The sequence below is a fragment of the Cyprinus carpio genome, chromosome A17 (assembly GCF_018340385.1).
Source record: "Cyprinus carpio isolate SPL01 chromosome A17, ASM1834038v1, whole genome shotgun sequence".
In the NCBI taxonomy this organism is placed as follows: domain Eukaryota; kingdom Metazoa; phylum Chordata; class Actinopteri; order Cypriniformes; family Cyprinidae; genus Cyprinus; species Cyprinus carpio.
Genome location: NC_056588.1, coordinates 3,627,871 through 3,645,049, shown reverse-complemented (window position 1 = coordinate 3,645,049; position 17,179 = coordinate 3,627,871). Strand labels below are relative to the sequence as shown.

The window sequence follows — 17,179 nt, the reverse complement described above, 5'->3', positions numbered from 1 at the left end:
GAAATTAAAAATAAATAAATACATATAATAAATAAATATATATATTTATATAAATAAATAAATATATGTAATAAAAGGAAAATAAATAAATAAATGATGTGATAAAAACAAAAATAGTTCATCTGAAATAAAATGTAATCCTGAATTATATTTTAAATTACTTTTTTCCTTTATGTAATTATTTTACATTTATTTTTATTCTTTTAAACTTGTATTTACTTATACTTTCATTAATTTTTATATTTAATTAATTAATTTATTTATTTTTAAATGTATTTATTCATGCATTTATTTATTTATTATATGTATTTATTTATTATTATTTATTATTATTCTTAAATGTATTTATTCATCTATATATACACATTTATTTATTTTTAATTTCTGCAGGTTTGGTCCTCCATAGTTACAATGCAAATATCATATAGAATAATATAACTATACTGTACACTCATGTAAATAAACATGTATACATAATATATAATACATACATACATTATATTACATTATATTGTATGTATGTATTATATTATATTACATACATTTTGTTTTACTTTTGATTCTGGGATGGAATTTTTATTTTAGAAAAATGTTCAAAATACAAAATTCTTCCCAGAAAAAGTAAAGCGTCTCATCAAACTGAAGTGCGTCAGCATTAGTTTATGAAACCACTAGATGGCGACAAAGTTGCGCTAAACATATGTTATGCTTAATCGATCGATACAAGATAATCAATCAGCTGACAAAAGGGTGTATTTTCACTGATCATGACTAACCTGACACTAAATTATAAGGGTCTCAATGTTAACTGAAGAAATGATATGGACAAAAATAAACTAAATATTCACAAAATAAATGTTATGGACAAAAATAATCAGAAGATATTAAAAATGTACGAAGAAATTAAACTTTATTTATTTATTTATTTATTTATTTATTTATTTTCTAATGCAGTCTTCACTTTAAAAAACGAATACATTGAGTAACGAAATCAAAAATAAAAGAGTCTACTAAAGAAATTAGTAAATGAAAGTAACTGTTCAGCTAAAACCACCCACTGGGCCTTTCATTTATTGTTTTGAGATAAAAGAGCCACACGCAGAACAATCTAACGGTCCTGGAGTTATAATGGCAACTCTTTTATTTTTGTTTTCATTGAAAAACTGCCCTTATGTCACTGCAGATGATGCTGCGGTGGATCTTTCTGAACCGATGACATCATCCCCCTGGCCTTGGCAGTGGAGCCGAACACACGAAACACACTCCATTTTGGCTCCACTCCAGAGTGAAACCTAATATTCCATCCCTGATATTCTGCGAGCCAACATGGCGGACCGAGAGCTACGGTTTCCTGATTGTTATTGCTTGTGAAGGAAGTATGCCGTGAAGCCCTTTAACTGAAAGAAATGCGCCCTCATTGGATTCCACGGTGTTTACGGAGCGAGAGCCAATCATATGTGCCCGCTGATCCAGGTGATATCCCTCCTACCAGTATCTCCGGAGTTGGTTTATTTTGGTTTACCCCCCGCTCCTGTGCCGCCGCCATTAAAGCCAGTCACATCGGCAACAGAAATGGGAATTCCGGTGTTTAAAACCCTCTAAAACCCGCTTTGATCCGAAGATCGCGGTGGTGCTTGGGGTTTTAGAGGAAGGGAGAAAAATAACATGGGTGTTCGGCCGCAGAATCGCTCTGCTGTCGCGGTAGATTGTCAGTGCTGAGCTGGATTTGGACCCGTTCGGATTGGGTTTCGGTAGGACAGACGTTCGGTTTGCAGAAGGGCGAACTCGGGAGCGGCAGTGTTTGCAAACTGAAGTGTGGAGTGCAAAGACAGGTAAGGGCCTTGAGATTTCTGGGGGGTGAGGGGGGAAATCACTGTAAGAGTATATGCAACAGGGCAAATTAATGCACCTTTTTGAGTTTCATAAAATGCTCGCGTATATATTTTTTTAGAAAATATATATTTATGTTTTTATTTTATATTTATTTGTATTTTAAGGAAGTGAAAATGTCAGTGGTCTTGAGCTGAAGTGGCTGTATGTGTTTATTTACAGTGCAGATACAAACCGGAGCTCTTTTATGGCGTTGTTGTAGTTCGGGTAAAATCGACACCGTGGTGTGGAATCCCGAAGCGAGCCGAGAGTGTTTACAGTGTATCAGCGCAGAGTTTGTGCTGGATACATTTGAGCTGTTTACATTCGAACTTTATACACTGTAGCGGCGGAAATGCTTCTCACATTCCATTTCCAGCGCCCGTTATAGAAAAACTCCTCTCACCGTTAAAGTCAGGTTTCCAGTCGTGTAAGAAGAGGTATGTGTCAAAATTACTGAGATAACTGAACGGCATTTTTGCGTTGTCAGAGGCGCGTCCAGCAGTTTGACAGCTCCTTATCTAATCTGACAGATTATGACCCTTCAAAACATTTAACCTACTTTCATAAGGCAACACCTATATTGCCGTAAATTTTTGGAAAGTTTAATGGTTTTGATATAAAATGTGAAATATAAAAACTATAGTAGTGTATATATGTATGTATATATATATATATAATATATATTATATATATATATATATATTTCAGGAATCATTCTAATATGCTGATTTTATATATATATATATTCAAATATAATTTATTGCCGTGATCAAAGCTGATATTTCAGCATCATTACTCCAGTTTTCAGTGTCACACATGATCCTTCAGGAATCATTCTAATATGCTGATTTATTATCAGTGTTGGAAACAAAAATACAAGTTGTATTACAAAAGACGTCTTTGTTGAATAAAAGCTATTCTTTTTAACTTTTTATTCATCAAAAAATCCAGAAAAAAGTTTCACAGGTTACAAAAAATATATTAAGCAGCAAAACTGTTTCCAAAATCACAGGAATCACAGGAATAAATTATATTTTAAAGTATATTAAAATAGAAAACCATTATTTTAAATTGCAATATTTCACTATATTAGTACCACACTATTAACGTCTTCATAATATCAGTTTATCAGGCTACCACCACAGTCAGGGAAATCTAGGCCAGTGTGAAAAAAAAAAAAAATCGTCTCTTTTTTTAAACAAATGTTAATAACCAAAATCTAGTCCAATAACCAGATGAGAGTGTAGGAATGTAGGTCAAAGGATGTGACCGTTTGCCCCACTGAGCTGGATTCATCTCTGTCGTTGCCCACCTGTCAGGAATAATCCTGAACAGTTCTGAACAACTTCTGGCTTAAAAAGCCTTTCAGAATGAATGTATTGTGCTTTTTTATTACAGAAGCAAATGGAAAGATTAAGGTCGTTCACAAATTATGATTTATGCTTATTTAAAAGTTTTGTTTATTTTTGTCAACCCTATGCATCCTAAAGCTTTTTGTCAAAAAGTCAGCCAAAAAAGGAAACTTTAGCACAGTGGTATCAGATGGTAACGCAATGATATTTTTATATTTACCATGGTACTTAATACAGTAGATCACCATATTCATATACTATATTTATGTGTTACTTACTTAAGAAAACTTATTGTATTAAATTGTAAGTAACTGTATTACAGTGGGGTCCAAAAATGTAGGACAACACTGAAAATCTGGAATTTGGGATTTCAACAATTATACCAAAGAAAATGGTAAATGTAAAAATATCCTGCACTATTTCTTGGGCACTGATCAAATGTAAGCAAATTTGTGACATCGATCATGTAACTCCTTTGTACAAAAGGTCCACTGAAGCACAAGATGCCTTTGGAACATGCTTAAACCTTGCTGCTTTACATGAATCATCAAGTTTTTCCTTAGTTGTGGATTAAATAAAATTTTAGCAAATGGGGACCAGCCAAATAGTGTTCTAAAATTCAATCAATGTTTTAAGTTAAAGTTTGGGGTCGGTACGATTAAAGTAAAAAGAGTAGTATTGTGAAATATTATTAGAATTACAAACGACTGATTTCTATGTGAATATATATTTAAAATGTAATTTATTCCTGTGATTCAAAGCTGAATTTTCAGCATCATTACTTCAGTCTTCAGTGTCACATGATCCTTTAAAAATAATTCTAATATGCTGATTTGCTGCGCTAGAAACTTCTCTTATTATCATTGTTGAAAACAGCTGTGTTGCTTAATATTTTTGTGGAAACCCTGATACAGTTTTTTTTAGGACTGATTCGGGGGAAAAAACACCATTTATTTAAAAAATATATTTTTGGAACATTACATATCTTTACTGTCACTTTTGATTAATTTAACATGTCCTTCCTAAATAAAAGTATCTAATTTCTTTAAAAAAAAAAACCTTAGTGACCTCAAACTTCTTAACAGTAGTGTGTGTATGTGTGTATATATATGTATACACACACACTTAAATTAGCATTATACTGACCACATGCTAATCTATTTTTGTGAAAATATAATTTTTTTTTTCGACAATGTAGAAGTATTCACTGTCACTTTTGATCAATTTAATGCATCCTTGCTGGATAAAATTGTTAATTTCTTAAAAAAAAAACTTATTGATTCGTATTACGTTTATTTTTATATATTTGTAATGAAAAATGGTAATAGTTTCGAGAAATTTCACTCTGAGACTTGGATCCCACTGTATCTAAACATTTCTATTGTCAAACTAAACTTTGCGTGTCTGCGACTATTGCAGGAGAAACTGGAGGCGCTGTGACCGTGAGCGAGTGAAAGCAGGTGAAGAACGGAGGACTGGCCGGCGGGAGGGAGGGGGGGGGCCATCAGCTGCGGTGCCCGGCGTGAGCGAGGATGACAGATTTTGGCTTGAAGTGGAGCTGCGAGTACTGCACCTACGAGAACTGGCCATCCGCCATCAAATGCACCATGTGTCGGGCCCAAAGGCACAACGCACCCATCATCACAGAGGAACCCTTCAAGAGCAGCTCCAGTCTGGACCCGCAGCTCTGCACCACCCAGCTCATCTGCCCCGACTCTAGCGCCCGGCCTCGGGTCCGGATCACAGACGAGCTGCCAGAGACCAGCAGCAAATGGTCCTGCCACATGTGCACCTATCTGAACTGGCCCCGCGCAATTCGCTGCACGCAGTGCCTCAGTCAGAGGCATCAGGGCTCCCAACACGGCCCGCTCAGTCCGTCTGAAGCCCCACAGACATCGGACTCAGGGTCCAGACCTTCCCTGGTCATCCCGGACCCATGCGAGGAGTATAACGATCGGAATCGGCTCAACATGCACGCGCAGCGATGGCCGTGCTCGGCTTGCACCTATGAGAACTGGCCAAAGAGTTTGAGGTGTGTGGTTTGCGACCACCCTAAACCCAGCAGTTCGCCCGAGGCGCCTCAGCAGGATTCAGAGGCGGAGAGTGCCACGTCCCCATCGATAGTGAACGAGCAGGAACGGGATAACCTAAGGACAGCGGGGGGAGGGGGGGTGAGCAGGGGCAGACAGAGGAAACTCTCTCCACCTACGTGTAAAGGGCAGGCGGAGGTGAAGATCGAGCTGGCGTCGGGAGCAGTGGGCAGCGATAACGAGCAGGAGGCGGACTTTAAAAAACTCAAACAGATCCGGAATAGGATGCGGAGAAGCGACTGGCTCTTCCTGAACGCCTGCGCTGGTGAGAAATGAACCCCACTGGTGTCAGATACAGTTTCCCCAAAACGTATTTGGACACTTAAAATGCATTTTGAATGTGAATGTCATTGCATTAGATTGAGTGTCTGTATCTGCACTCTGATGCTGCAGGAGCTTTTCTCTTCACTAACTTCACATAATTTTTGCTTAATGTCTTTTAGTCAGCGGGTGTTCTGGTTATTTTTAGTGGATGTATGAAGTTGGTAGCAGAGTGTAGTTCATCACATTAACTAAGAACATGCTCAGATACTTTTAAATTGTATATATGAAATGTTTTTCTTCATACACGACCGTTCAAAAGTTTGGGGTTGGTAAGATTTTATTTAAAGAGGTCTCTTTTGCTTACCAAGCCTGCATTTATTTGATCAGAAATATAGTAAAAACAGTAATATTGTGAAATATTATTACAGTTTAATATAACTGTTATCTGTTGTAATATATTTTTAAATGTAATTTATTTCTGTGATGCAAAGCTGAATTTTCAGCATCATTACTCCAGTTTTCAGTGCCACATGATCCTTCAGAAATCATTCTAATTTGGTGATTTATTCTTCTACTTTTCAGTGTTAAAAATGTTGTGCTGAATAAAACTATTAATTTCTCTCAAGAAGAAATTAAACACCCAAATCTTTGAGCGGTAGTGCACATGTACCTAATTTTAGATCAAAATAAATATCACACATTTCTTAACTATCCAATGCATTGACATTATGGTAACACTTTACAACAAAATCAGATTTCTTAACATTAAAGGGATACTCCACCCCAAAATGAAAATTTTGTCATTAATCACTTAGCCCCATGTTGTTCCAAAACCGTAAAAGCGCCGTTCGTCTTCGGAACACAATTTAAGATATTTTGGATGAAAACCTGGAGGCTTGAGACTGTCCCATAGACTGCCAAGTAAATAGCAGTGTCAAGGTCCATAAAAGGTATGAAAGTTGTCATCATAATACTCCATCTGCCATCAGACGTGCAATCTGGGTTATATGAAGTGACATAAACACTTTTTGTAAGCGAAGAAAACAAAAATAATGACTTTATCTCTCCATATCACCGTATGCTGTGTATTCTCTTCTGTGTCATCCGCATCACAAGGATGCGCTGTTTCTACATGTATTTAGCTTTGATTTGAAATAAAACATCGCATCCTTGTGGTGCGGATGACACAGAAGAATATACACAGCATACGGTGATATGGAGAGACACAGAGGAGACCTTTGACAAAGGAATTGAATAAAGTTGTTATTTTTGTTTTCTTCGCTTACAAAAGTGTTCCCGTCACTTCATATAACCCAGATTGCACGTCTGATGGCAGAGTGTATTCTGATGACAACTTTCATACCTTTTATGGACCTTGACACTTATTTACTTGGCAGTCTATGGGACAGTCTCAAGCCTCCCAGTTTTCATCCAAAATATCTTAAATTGTGTTTCGAAGTAGAACGGAGCTTTTACGGGTTTGAAACTACATGGGGGTAAGTGATTAATGACGAAATTTTCATTTTGGGGTGGAGTATCCCTTTAATGCATTAGCTAACATTAAAACTAACAATGCATCATTACAGCATTTAATAGTCTTTGATTGTCTGTTAATGTATTAATGTTAACAGATACAGTTTTTGAAAGTAGTTAAATTAGCATTAATAAAGATGAATTGATGCTCTAGAAGTATTGTTAGTTAATGTTTGTTAGCCTTATTGTAAAGTGTTACAGAAATTATGACGTGTTACCTGATTACAAATCATTTTTTTTACTTCTGTACAATATCTACTCTCTTTGGCTCACTATTTGATTGGCATGTTTTACCGTGATGTGAAGGTGAAATTCAAAGCTGAATCTTTTGAAATCAGCTGGTTTCAAACTTTATTTTCATCACTAAGCCGCTGGGAGACGGTTTGCATGCACATGGTTTGATGCAAACCGACAGATTTTGTCTCACGGGCTCTGCTACTAGGGAACACTTCTGTTAGCAATCTGCTTTCCTGCATCAGAGTATGAAATCATTCATCTCTAAAGCATTGTCAGTGTTTTCTGGGAAAAACTTATGGCTCCTATAGGTCTGACAGGAATTGAATCTGAAATTGAAACTGCAAATTCAAAGAGTTGTGAAAGAGAGGAAGTCAACCCACTCATATGTAACGCACACTTTCATCAGGTGTTGTGGAGGGGGATCTGGCCGCTGTGGAGGCGTACAAGTCATCCGGTGGTGATATCGCACGTCAGCTGACCGCAGACGAGGTGCGAATTCTCAACCGTCCATCCGCGTTTGACACTGGTTTTACTTTGGTGCATCTGGCCATCCGCTTCCAAAGACAGGACATGCTCGCTGTGCTGCTTACGGAGGTCAAACTTTTACATGCATAAATGGAGAGAATTCATCTCACAATGTGATATTGTTCAATTTTCTTCTGTTTGTGAATGTATTTCAGGTGTCTCAGCAGACGGCGAAGTGTATACCGGCTCTGGTGTGTCCTGAGTTAACAGAACAGATCCGCCGAGAGGTGGCAGCAGCACTTCACAGGCGTAAAGGAGAGTTTCCCTGTTACTTCTTCACTGACCTCGTCACCTTCACGTTACCAGCAGGTGATCAGTCATCATTTCTAAAGACAAAATTTCCTTCTGCCACGGGATCTTATATGTGGCCACAAGCCACAAAGACCTATTCCGAGTGGGCTGATTGTCTGAGGTATTTTAACCAGGGTTAATATAGTTAACTAAAACAATCTTATCTTATTTTTCAAATAAAATTTTAACTTTTACCTTAAAATCCACTTATAATGTTAATCAAGGTTTCCTGCTAACAAAAACATTGTCATTTAGTTCTGAATCATTTAGGGATATAACAGATAAATAAAAGTATTATGAAATATGAGCATTAATACATGAAAGGTATGAAATATATTAATTTTTATCATCTAGAATTTAATGTGGCATGACATGTCATGAAATATGATTTGAAATACACCTTGACAAAATATAACAGACATAAAATATATATTTTTTTTAATTAATATTCGGATTAGTTTTGTTTTTATATTTTCTGTTATGTGTGTTTGTGTTTTATATATATATATATATTTATATATATGTATATATATATATATATATATATATATATATATATATATATATATATATATATATAATATATATATATATATAATTTATTTCAGTTGAAGTTTATTTTATTTCAAGTAATAAACTTTATGGTTTTATTTAACTATAATATCCCTCATGAAAGTAAGTACAAATAAATAAATAGGTAAAAAGTGACCTGAAATATGACATGATCTATGCCTTGAAATGAAAACTGTGTAAACGTGGAAGAGAAATCCATAATATGTCCCATTTAACAGACAGTAGGGTTTTCACTGCAGAGATTTTCATTTTTGTTTTTCTTTTGCAGATATTGAAGACCTTCCCCCAAATGTTCAAGAAAAACTGTTCGATGAGGTCCTGGATCGAGATGTACAAAAAGGTAAAGTGACTTTTTTTAGCATTTATTTTGTACTTTAAACCAGAAAATACTGGTTAGCACTTTAAACAGTTGAGCTCCTCAACTAGTTTTACTTCAGGACAATAGATGATTGTAAACTGTGGCCAGCACAACGTTGTATTTAATGCATATGGGTGATATTTTCTTTTACCTTGCATAATTTTGTTCATAGTTTTTGAAAATGTCACTCAGCCTGTCCATGTTGACATCTGATTTAACTAGCTTCTACCAAGTTAACTGTAAAATTGTGCCAAGTTTGGGGGCACAGTCTTTGAGATCAACATCAAAACATATGGGAGGCGTTTTTTCTCACTTTTTAAAAATGAATCTGCTTATTTGATTATTTGATTTAGCTGTCCCAATTAATGCAGTTTGTTAAATTTTATTATTTGTATTTAGTATCAGAATAACTTGTGGCCTGTTTTTGTGTCGCGACCCACCAGTTGAGAAGAAACTGATCTAGAAAATGCCTTAGCTGGTCTATTTGGGTTGCATCCCTGAAGAGCAGCGTGCAGCTAGCAGTAACAGAATTTATCACTGGATGTGCAAAGAAACGCTTTCAGAAACTGATTTATTCTCGTATTCAGAGCTGGAAGAGGAGTCTCCCATCATTAACTGGTCTCTGGAGCTGGGCACACGTCTGGACAGCCGGCTGTATGCTCTGTGGAACCGAACCGCTGGAGATTGCCTTCTGGATTCAGTGTTACAAGCCACGTGGGGAATTTACGACAAAGACTCTGTCCTGAGAAAAAGCCTCAACGACAGCTTACACGACTGCTCTCACTGGTAAGACTGGAAATTAGCAGGCTCGGTTTACATCATGTCATGTTTATTTTTTATTTTTTTATTTTAATTTGGGTAAAAGGTATAGTAATTTTGTTGCATGTTTTTGTCATTTGTTTATTCGTTTTTTTATGTCTGTTTATTTTTTATTAATTATTATTTCCATTTAGTACAAGAACTTAAAACTAAATGAAAATGAGAAATGTTTCCTTTGCAAACACCTGAAACAATTCTTTTCAGTTGAAGCTTATTTTATTTCATATAATAAATGCTTTAAGGGTTTTAGTTACCTGTAATAACCCTGGTTCACATTAACTACCCAAAACACACTTGTATTATTTGGCATGGGCAGCACCACAGGTTTCATGAAGGTAAATTTAAGACCTTTTTAAGATCAAGTAAATGAAATTAAAGGAATAGACTGAATTGAGCTTAATGTGTTGTCTAAATGTAAATGTCTTGTATTAGCAACGCTTCAAAGTAAAAAAAAACAACTTATAAAAGATCTCATTACTTTTTCATTCATTTTACAAAAATAAACCATATGGCTTGACAAGCTGTGGTTCCAACAAACAGAACATGGAAATAACTCACTACACCTTCTGTTCACACTACAAAAAAAGTAATGTTTTTCATAAGTAAAGATACTTAAATCAAGATACGTTTACTTAAGTTGCACAAAGACATCCTCAAAATAAAGTGAGTTTATAATTCAAACAAGTACAAAGAACAAGTTTTCATTCCTCATTGGCAGAAACTTGTTCTTTTTTAAGCATAAACTTCATATTCAAAAAAAAAATAAATCATATTTATAATTTGCATCTCAAGCAAATATATCTCAATTTAAGGATGTTTAAATATTTGTATTGAAAAACAAAAATAGTGAAGATGATGTTTTGTTTTTTGCAGTGCAAGCAGCATTTAATGGCAGGCTTTCTGCTCAGATATAAGACCTTTTAGGCCTTAATTAGAGGAAGGGTGAATTAAGACATTTTTAAAACCTGCAGAAACCCTGCACCACTCATGTTTTCTTAAGCAAATCTAGTCTTTGTTGTAATCCTTGTTTATCTGCAGTTGGGTTTGTTAACATTGGTGTAATTGCATCTGTGGATTTTAATGTGTGTGTTTTCCAGGTTCTACACTCGCTGGAAAGAGTGGGAGTCCTGGTATTCCCAGAGCTTTGGTTTGCACTTCTCTCTGCGGGAGGAGCAGTGGCAGGAGGACTGGGCGTTTATTCTGTCATTAGCTAGTCAGGTAAGCAACCAGATGAGAAAACATTCATATTTCAGCACCTACTGACTGAGATGCAGTTGACTCATACAGAAACACACATGCGGACACACATTCCACATTGTTTCCATTAGTTGTTTCCATACTGCTCTGTGGAAGATTTTGAGTTTCATTGTGTCTAAAATCAACACGACATCACAACTGACCATATTTACTTTCAGAATACACATTTGTCTTATTGTGAACGATTCATCAGTGCATGTTTTTCGAAAGGAACCAAATGTTTATCTTCAAAAGCTTTCATCAAGACGTGACAACTCACTCCAGCTCTAAACAGTTTCCCTTTTTTGGCTGCTTTGAATGGATCATTGAATATCAATATGTCAAATTATGACAGTAAAATGGGTTGCATATATTGTTTCATGTTGAATTATTATTTTTCTCATAATGAAATATTCAGATGAGTTTGGGAAACACAACATTGAGGTTTCCCTAGTAAAACAAAGAAGTTGTTTTAACATTTTATTGTGTTTCTCTCTCTCTCTGTGTTTCTCTCTCTCTCTCTCTGTCTCTCTCTGTCTCTGTATTCTTGTATTGTCTTCCTGCAGCCGGGTGCGAGTTTAGAGCAGACACACGTGTTTGTCTTGGCACACATCCTTCGGAGGCCTATCATAGTGTACGGTGTGAAATATTACAAGAGCTTCAGAGGAGAGACGCTGGGATACACGCGCTTTCAGGGTAAGCTGTGTTTAAAGGTGCTACGCTAGTCTGTATATTTGGTTTCTCATATTTAGAGGGACAGATTGGGCTATGATCACTGTCTATATAGACAGATAGATATAGATATAAACACTACTGTTAAGTCAGTAAGTTTTTAAAATGAAAAAAAAAATTACTAAAAGTTTAGCTAAAATTAAAATTAATATATATCACAATATAGTCATAAAAACAAGTATTGTATAAACTATATAATATATTATATAAAATGTAATATATAATTTTATTATATATATATAATATATATATAATATTATATATATATATATATATATATATATATATTATAAATGCTCTTCTTTTGAACTTTTTAGTCATCAAAGAATCCTGAAAAAAGTGTATGACTGTTTTCACACAAAAATATTAAGTGACATTTTAAGTGTTTTCAGCATGAAAAAAAATAAATAAAAAAAATCTTGAGCAGCAAATCAGCATATTAGAATGATTTCTGAAAGATCACTGACACTGAAGACTACACTAATAATTCTTAAAATATAGCATTGACATCACAGGAATAAATTATATTTGAAAATATATTCCAGTAGAAAACAATTATTTTAAACTGTAATGATATACAATATTACAGTTTCAAATAAATGCTGCTCTTCTGCTGGTGAAGAAGAAAAAAAAATCTTACCAATCCCAAACTTTTGAGCTTTAGTGTGTAAATATAAATTCTAATTTTATATATAATTTATATATTCATATATTTATACATAAGGTTTTTCTACAAGGAAGGTTTACTCAAAAATATATATAGAAACAGAACATAAGGCTGTTTTAGACTTCTGTAAATCGCAAAAATAGGTGCAGTTGTCAGCTACCAAAAATCTAAATCCAAAAAGTCAACAAATGGCCAAACCTCTTCCGAATAATTGACTTGGGCCATGTGCTGATCTCATTATAAAGAGCTTGTCACTGCACACATCTGACGATTATATTCATTTTATCAGTATGATGATTAGTGTATGCACATTAGCATTATTCTCTGGGCTGTTTGGCCACGTTGACCAAAAAATGTGTAATCTATTATATCTGCCACTGACAGGCTGTTTATTGCTACTATAATGACGAAACAGCCAGCAGAAACAATCCATATATCTCTGTCAACACTCTGCTGACTTCAAACACGGTGTTGGTTTTTGGGGTCAGTCACACAGAGTTTCTGTAGTTACTGTTTGCTTTGCCTGTTATCTTGTAGGTGTATACCTGCCTCTATTATGGGAGCAGAGTTTCTGCTGGAAGAGCCCTATCGCCCTGGGTTACACACGCGGACACTTTTCTGCCCTGGTTGCCATGGAGAACGATGGCTACGATAATAGAGGCGCGGGCGCCAACTTGAACACAGACGATGATGTCACTGTCACTTTCCTGCCGCTGGTTGACAGCGAACGAAAGCTGTTGCATATTCACTTTCTGTCAGCACAAGAGGTGAGAACAGCTTACACTACGTCTGACATTTCAGTGTAAAACAAGTTATACAAAATAATTTTGTCTTTTTTATTCAGTGTGGAGTTTATGTTGTTTTGTAGCCATTTTTTTTTTTTAATTTAAGGCAAGACATAACTGGTGAATAGGATAAAAAAAAATACAAATAAAAATCCCCAGCTCATTAAATACAGTAAATTAAGACAACGGTTTTGCATTTCAAGGTTTCTAAAATATTATGTTAAAATATACACTCATTTGCATACATTTCTAAAACAGAAATCTGAATCTTGGATGAAGCCAGGTTCAACATTCTTATTTAATTTTGTTGACATTAGAGTTAAAAGTTTTTAGAGTCAAATCAAAAAATACTGTCAACAGCCAGAAAAAATACATTTGCACCATGTTTTTTAGGAATAAAATGTTATATAAATCATGCAAATGATATATAAACAAACCCTTCTGTACAAATCTTCAGAATATAGATAGAAAATAAACTGTAAAGTTTGGTATGTGTGTAAGAGATTTCAGAAAACATTTGAGAAAATATTCATTATAGTTAATTAAAACTAATACCATACAACAAAAAAATTTGTTAATTGAAATGTTTACTGAAATAAAATAAAATAAAATATAAATTAAATATAAAAAAAATTAATAAATTGAAACTAGTTGGGCAACATTTTTATGTTTTTGATGTACTAAAATAACTAAAAATGAAATAAAAAAAATTTAATTGATATGGACACATTAAAAAAATATTAAAAATGACAAAAATGCAAAAATTTAAAATTTAAAAATAGAGTAATTCAGAATATTAATAAAAACTGTAATAGTACCTACTGTAAGTGAAACTAAAATAGCACTGATTGTAATTGAAATCTACAGAGGCAAATAGATAAAGTGTAATAAAATAACTTAAATGTGTATTCTGGATGTTTTTTTCCACTAGTTATGAAGCAAAATAGCCCAAAATCTCAAAATTGACCAGTGCATGAAAAAACAATGGTATTGCCTATAGTGTCTTGCCTAATCAAGACATAATAAGCATATCTACTTTTTTGATGTCAAACAATTCATTATAGTATTCAGATATTTTTTAGAAAATGCTGAAAGTTCAACATCATTCTCTTTTGTGGGGAAAAAAAAATATTTTTAATTTTAGGTTACAAACAATGAACTAAAAAGTTTTTCCTTTTGTATTTTTGAAATGTTTCACGTACACATTGTCAAAACGATACTTGAACACAACTAAAAACACCGTATTATGCATGCCAGGCCAGTAGTTGGCGATGTAGACTGAACAAATAATTGTTTTTAAATACTTGCACTTTGAAACGTTTTCAAAAGTCTGCTTTTCCAGGTCCCCCCAAACGCCGTTGTCATGTAAATGAACAACCAAAACGCATTTCAAAAATGTCACTTTTTAGTGGAAAATGGTGTCATAAAAACGCACCCTTTATTAGTTTGATCACTGCTATTAAATGGAAAATGCATGTTTTTGGAAGCTGTTTATGAGCTGTTGTTGATATACCTTGACGTGTTCTCTGATTGGTTACTGTGTGTGTCCGTCAGATGGGGACGGAGGAGCAGCAGGAGCGGATGCTGAGGCAGTGGATGGACTGCTGTGTTACGGAGGGCGGGGTTCTGGTGGCCATGCAGAAGAGCTCTAGGAGGCGGAACCACCCACTTGTCACTCAAATGGTGGAGAAGTGGCTGGACGGTTACCGGCAGCTTGCCGCTTGTCCAACTCTGTCTGATGGAGAGGAGGAAGAGGAAGACGAAGATGAGTGAAGAACACTTGACACTACAACACGACCCTCTTGCGTTCCCCACCATATACGGAAACACATAAACACACACCTCTAACCCCAACCCAACGATAAACCCGAGCTTTCCTTTTTGGTTTTTGTCCCTAACACGACAAATAATTTGGGTTTGTTGCAAAATAAAGGAATGCAATCATGATTGTATTTGTCTTTACAGAGTATGTCCTTTGCTTTCGTTTGTGTTTTGTTTTTAAGTTGCTGCTGCAATGCTTGTAGTGATTTAAGAAAAAGAGGAGGAAGGAACAGGAAAGAAAAAGATATTTAAATAGGTAAAACGCAGCAATTTAAGCACCCTTTCAGTTTGTAACAGAACCGATGCAGATGTCTATTTCTATTTGTGTAGCGTGACTCTAGACTGAGATTACTAAAACATAATTCACTACACGTTTGAAGACTAGCATTATCTATGAATGACACGTATGACTGTCACGATTGTTTTTCTAAATAAAGCTGTTGTTCCTCACCTGATCGTTACGAGGAGAACGCAAGTGGACATTTTAACTCGATTTCTAACACATTTTCTGTATTTATCTGGATAATAGTGTGTGAGCCATAGAAATGAATGCTTTTCCACTCACATTGTCATCTCTTGTTGTCCCATCTTTGAACTGCACTGCAAACGTGAACGCTGCAAGGAAAAAGAGGCATGTGTCGGTTTACTGTGTCCGTTTTTGAAAGGGAACATTATTTCGGCTCTTCTTTCAATGTGGTCCCTTCACTCTTTCAGTTGTGTATTTGTGTGTCGGTTGTCTTTTGTGAAATGCCTGGCCACAGATTTTTTTCCAAACCTTGATGAAAAAGACTTGATGTAGACCAAAGTGAACATTACGAGAGATCTGTGGAGTGTTTTTGCAGTGCTAATATAATTGGTTAACTGGCTTTTTGTGTCCGGTCCTTCTCACATCCTCATGTTTTATTTTCTTTTTTAAATTATGTGATAGTTCTGCTACACTATGGTATATTTGATATATAAGGTGGAGACCAAACTTGGTGATATTGAAGACCTAAGTGTTTTGAATGTCCAACTATGAAACTATTATAAAACTTCGAAACAAAACAAAAAGTGTGATTTCCTGAATACAAACTACACATGCTTATATGAGAAATGCGCATTGTTTTGTGTAAGGATGTTGCAATAGAAAATTCATTGCTATTCCCTGTTTGGTATTTGAAGTATAATGTTTTAGACTACACATTAACCATGGAAGCTTATACTGAAAGACCAAAAACAGTCATGCCAAAGCATTAGAAGTCAAGCAATGTGCTGCTAGAATGTCAAGGTGAGTTGTTTAGCAACACAAAACCTGCTAAAACCATACACGTGTGCTTCATTAACTAGTGTACACTTTGTACAGGGTTTCCACCACTTTTGACCAGTGAATTTCTATTACTTTTCCAGTCAATGTGGATTTTTTTCTTACTGATGGAGGGAGATTTCAGTTTATTTCTCAGGTACCAGTGAAACTGTTATACATTCAAAATGTACACATATGCCGTCTATGACCAAGAACACCATGGGACACAATGGTGAATTGTTCAAGAAGCATCTATTCAGTGAAATATTTCATAGCAGAAGATAAGCATGACTAGAAAAAAATGTAAATTCAATAAAATGTCCATAAACTTCCCCAGGTCTGAACATCACAATTTTAAAGTTCTTATTTTTTCATGACTGGGGATCATTTGTAAACCCGCAAAATCTGCATTGGGAAATCTTTCTCCATATATATTTATATATATATTGTTTAATTGTTTAATCATCAACTTTCTTCAAAGTATCTTCTTTTGTTACACAAAATATTCAGGTTTTCAAATTTTTCTCAATTTTGAATTTTTTCGTGAAGAGAATTTTTTTAAGAGAAATAGTTAATTATTTTGAACAGTTTTCAACCATCAAAGTTATTTGCCCTAAATATGCAAATACAAACATTCATCTAGGTTTTAATGATTTACAGTGTGGAATCTCAAAACCTGACCACTATTTTTTAACTACTAACCCTGGGGTAATTATTTACAGTGTAAAACAGAATAGCCTTG

General features: G+C 34.9%; 1 protein-coding gene across 2 annotated transcripts; it reads left to right on the top strand.

Moving 5' to 3' along the window:
* Window positions 1-1,318: 1,318 nt before the first annotated feature.
* LOC109059077 (ubiquitin thioesterase zranb1-B) lies at window positions 1,319-15,281 on the top strand. 2 transcript variants are annotated; one of them, XM_042773580.1, is made up of 10 exons: window positions 1,319-1,832; window positions 4,644-5,579; window positions 7,755-7,837; window positions 8,029-8,182; window positions 9,006-9,077; window positions 9,683-9,881; window positions 11,012-11,132; window positions 11,717-11,846; window positions 13,087-13,316; window positions 14,889-15,281. In XM_042773580.1, the coding sequence occupies exons 2-10, from the start codon at window positions 4,757-4,759 to the stop codon at window positions 15,105-15,107; spliced, it is 2,031 nt and encodes a 676-aa protein (XP_042629514.1). In that variant the 5' UTR covers window positions 1,319-1,832; window positions 4,644-4,756; the 3' UTR covers window positions 15,108-15,281. The 2 variants fall into 2 exon arrangements, with proteins under 2 accessions (XP_042629514.1, XP_042629513.1); XM_042773579.1 differs by having other exon boundaries at window positions 1,324-1,832; window positions 7,755-7,942.
* The last annotated feature ends 1,898 nt before the right edge of the window (window positions 15,282-17,179 follow it).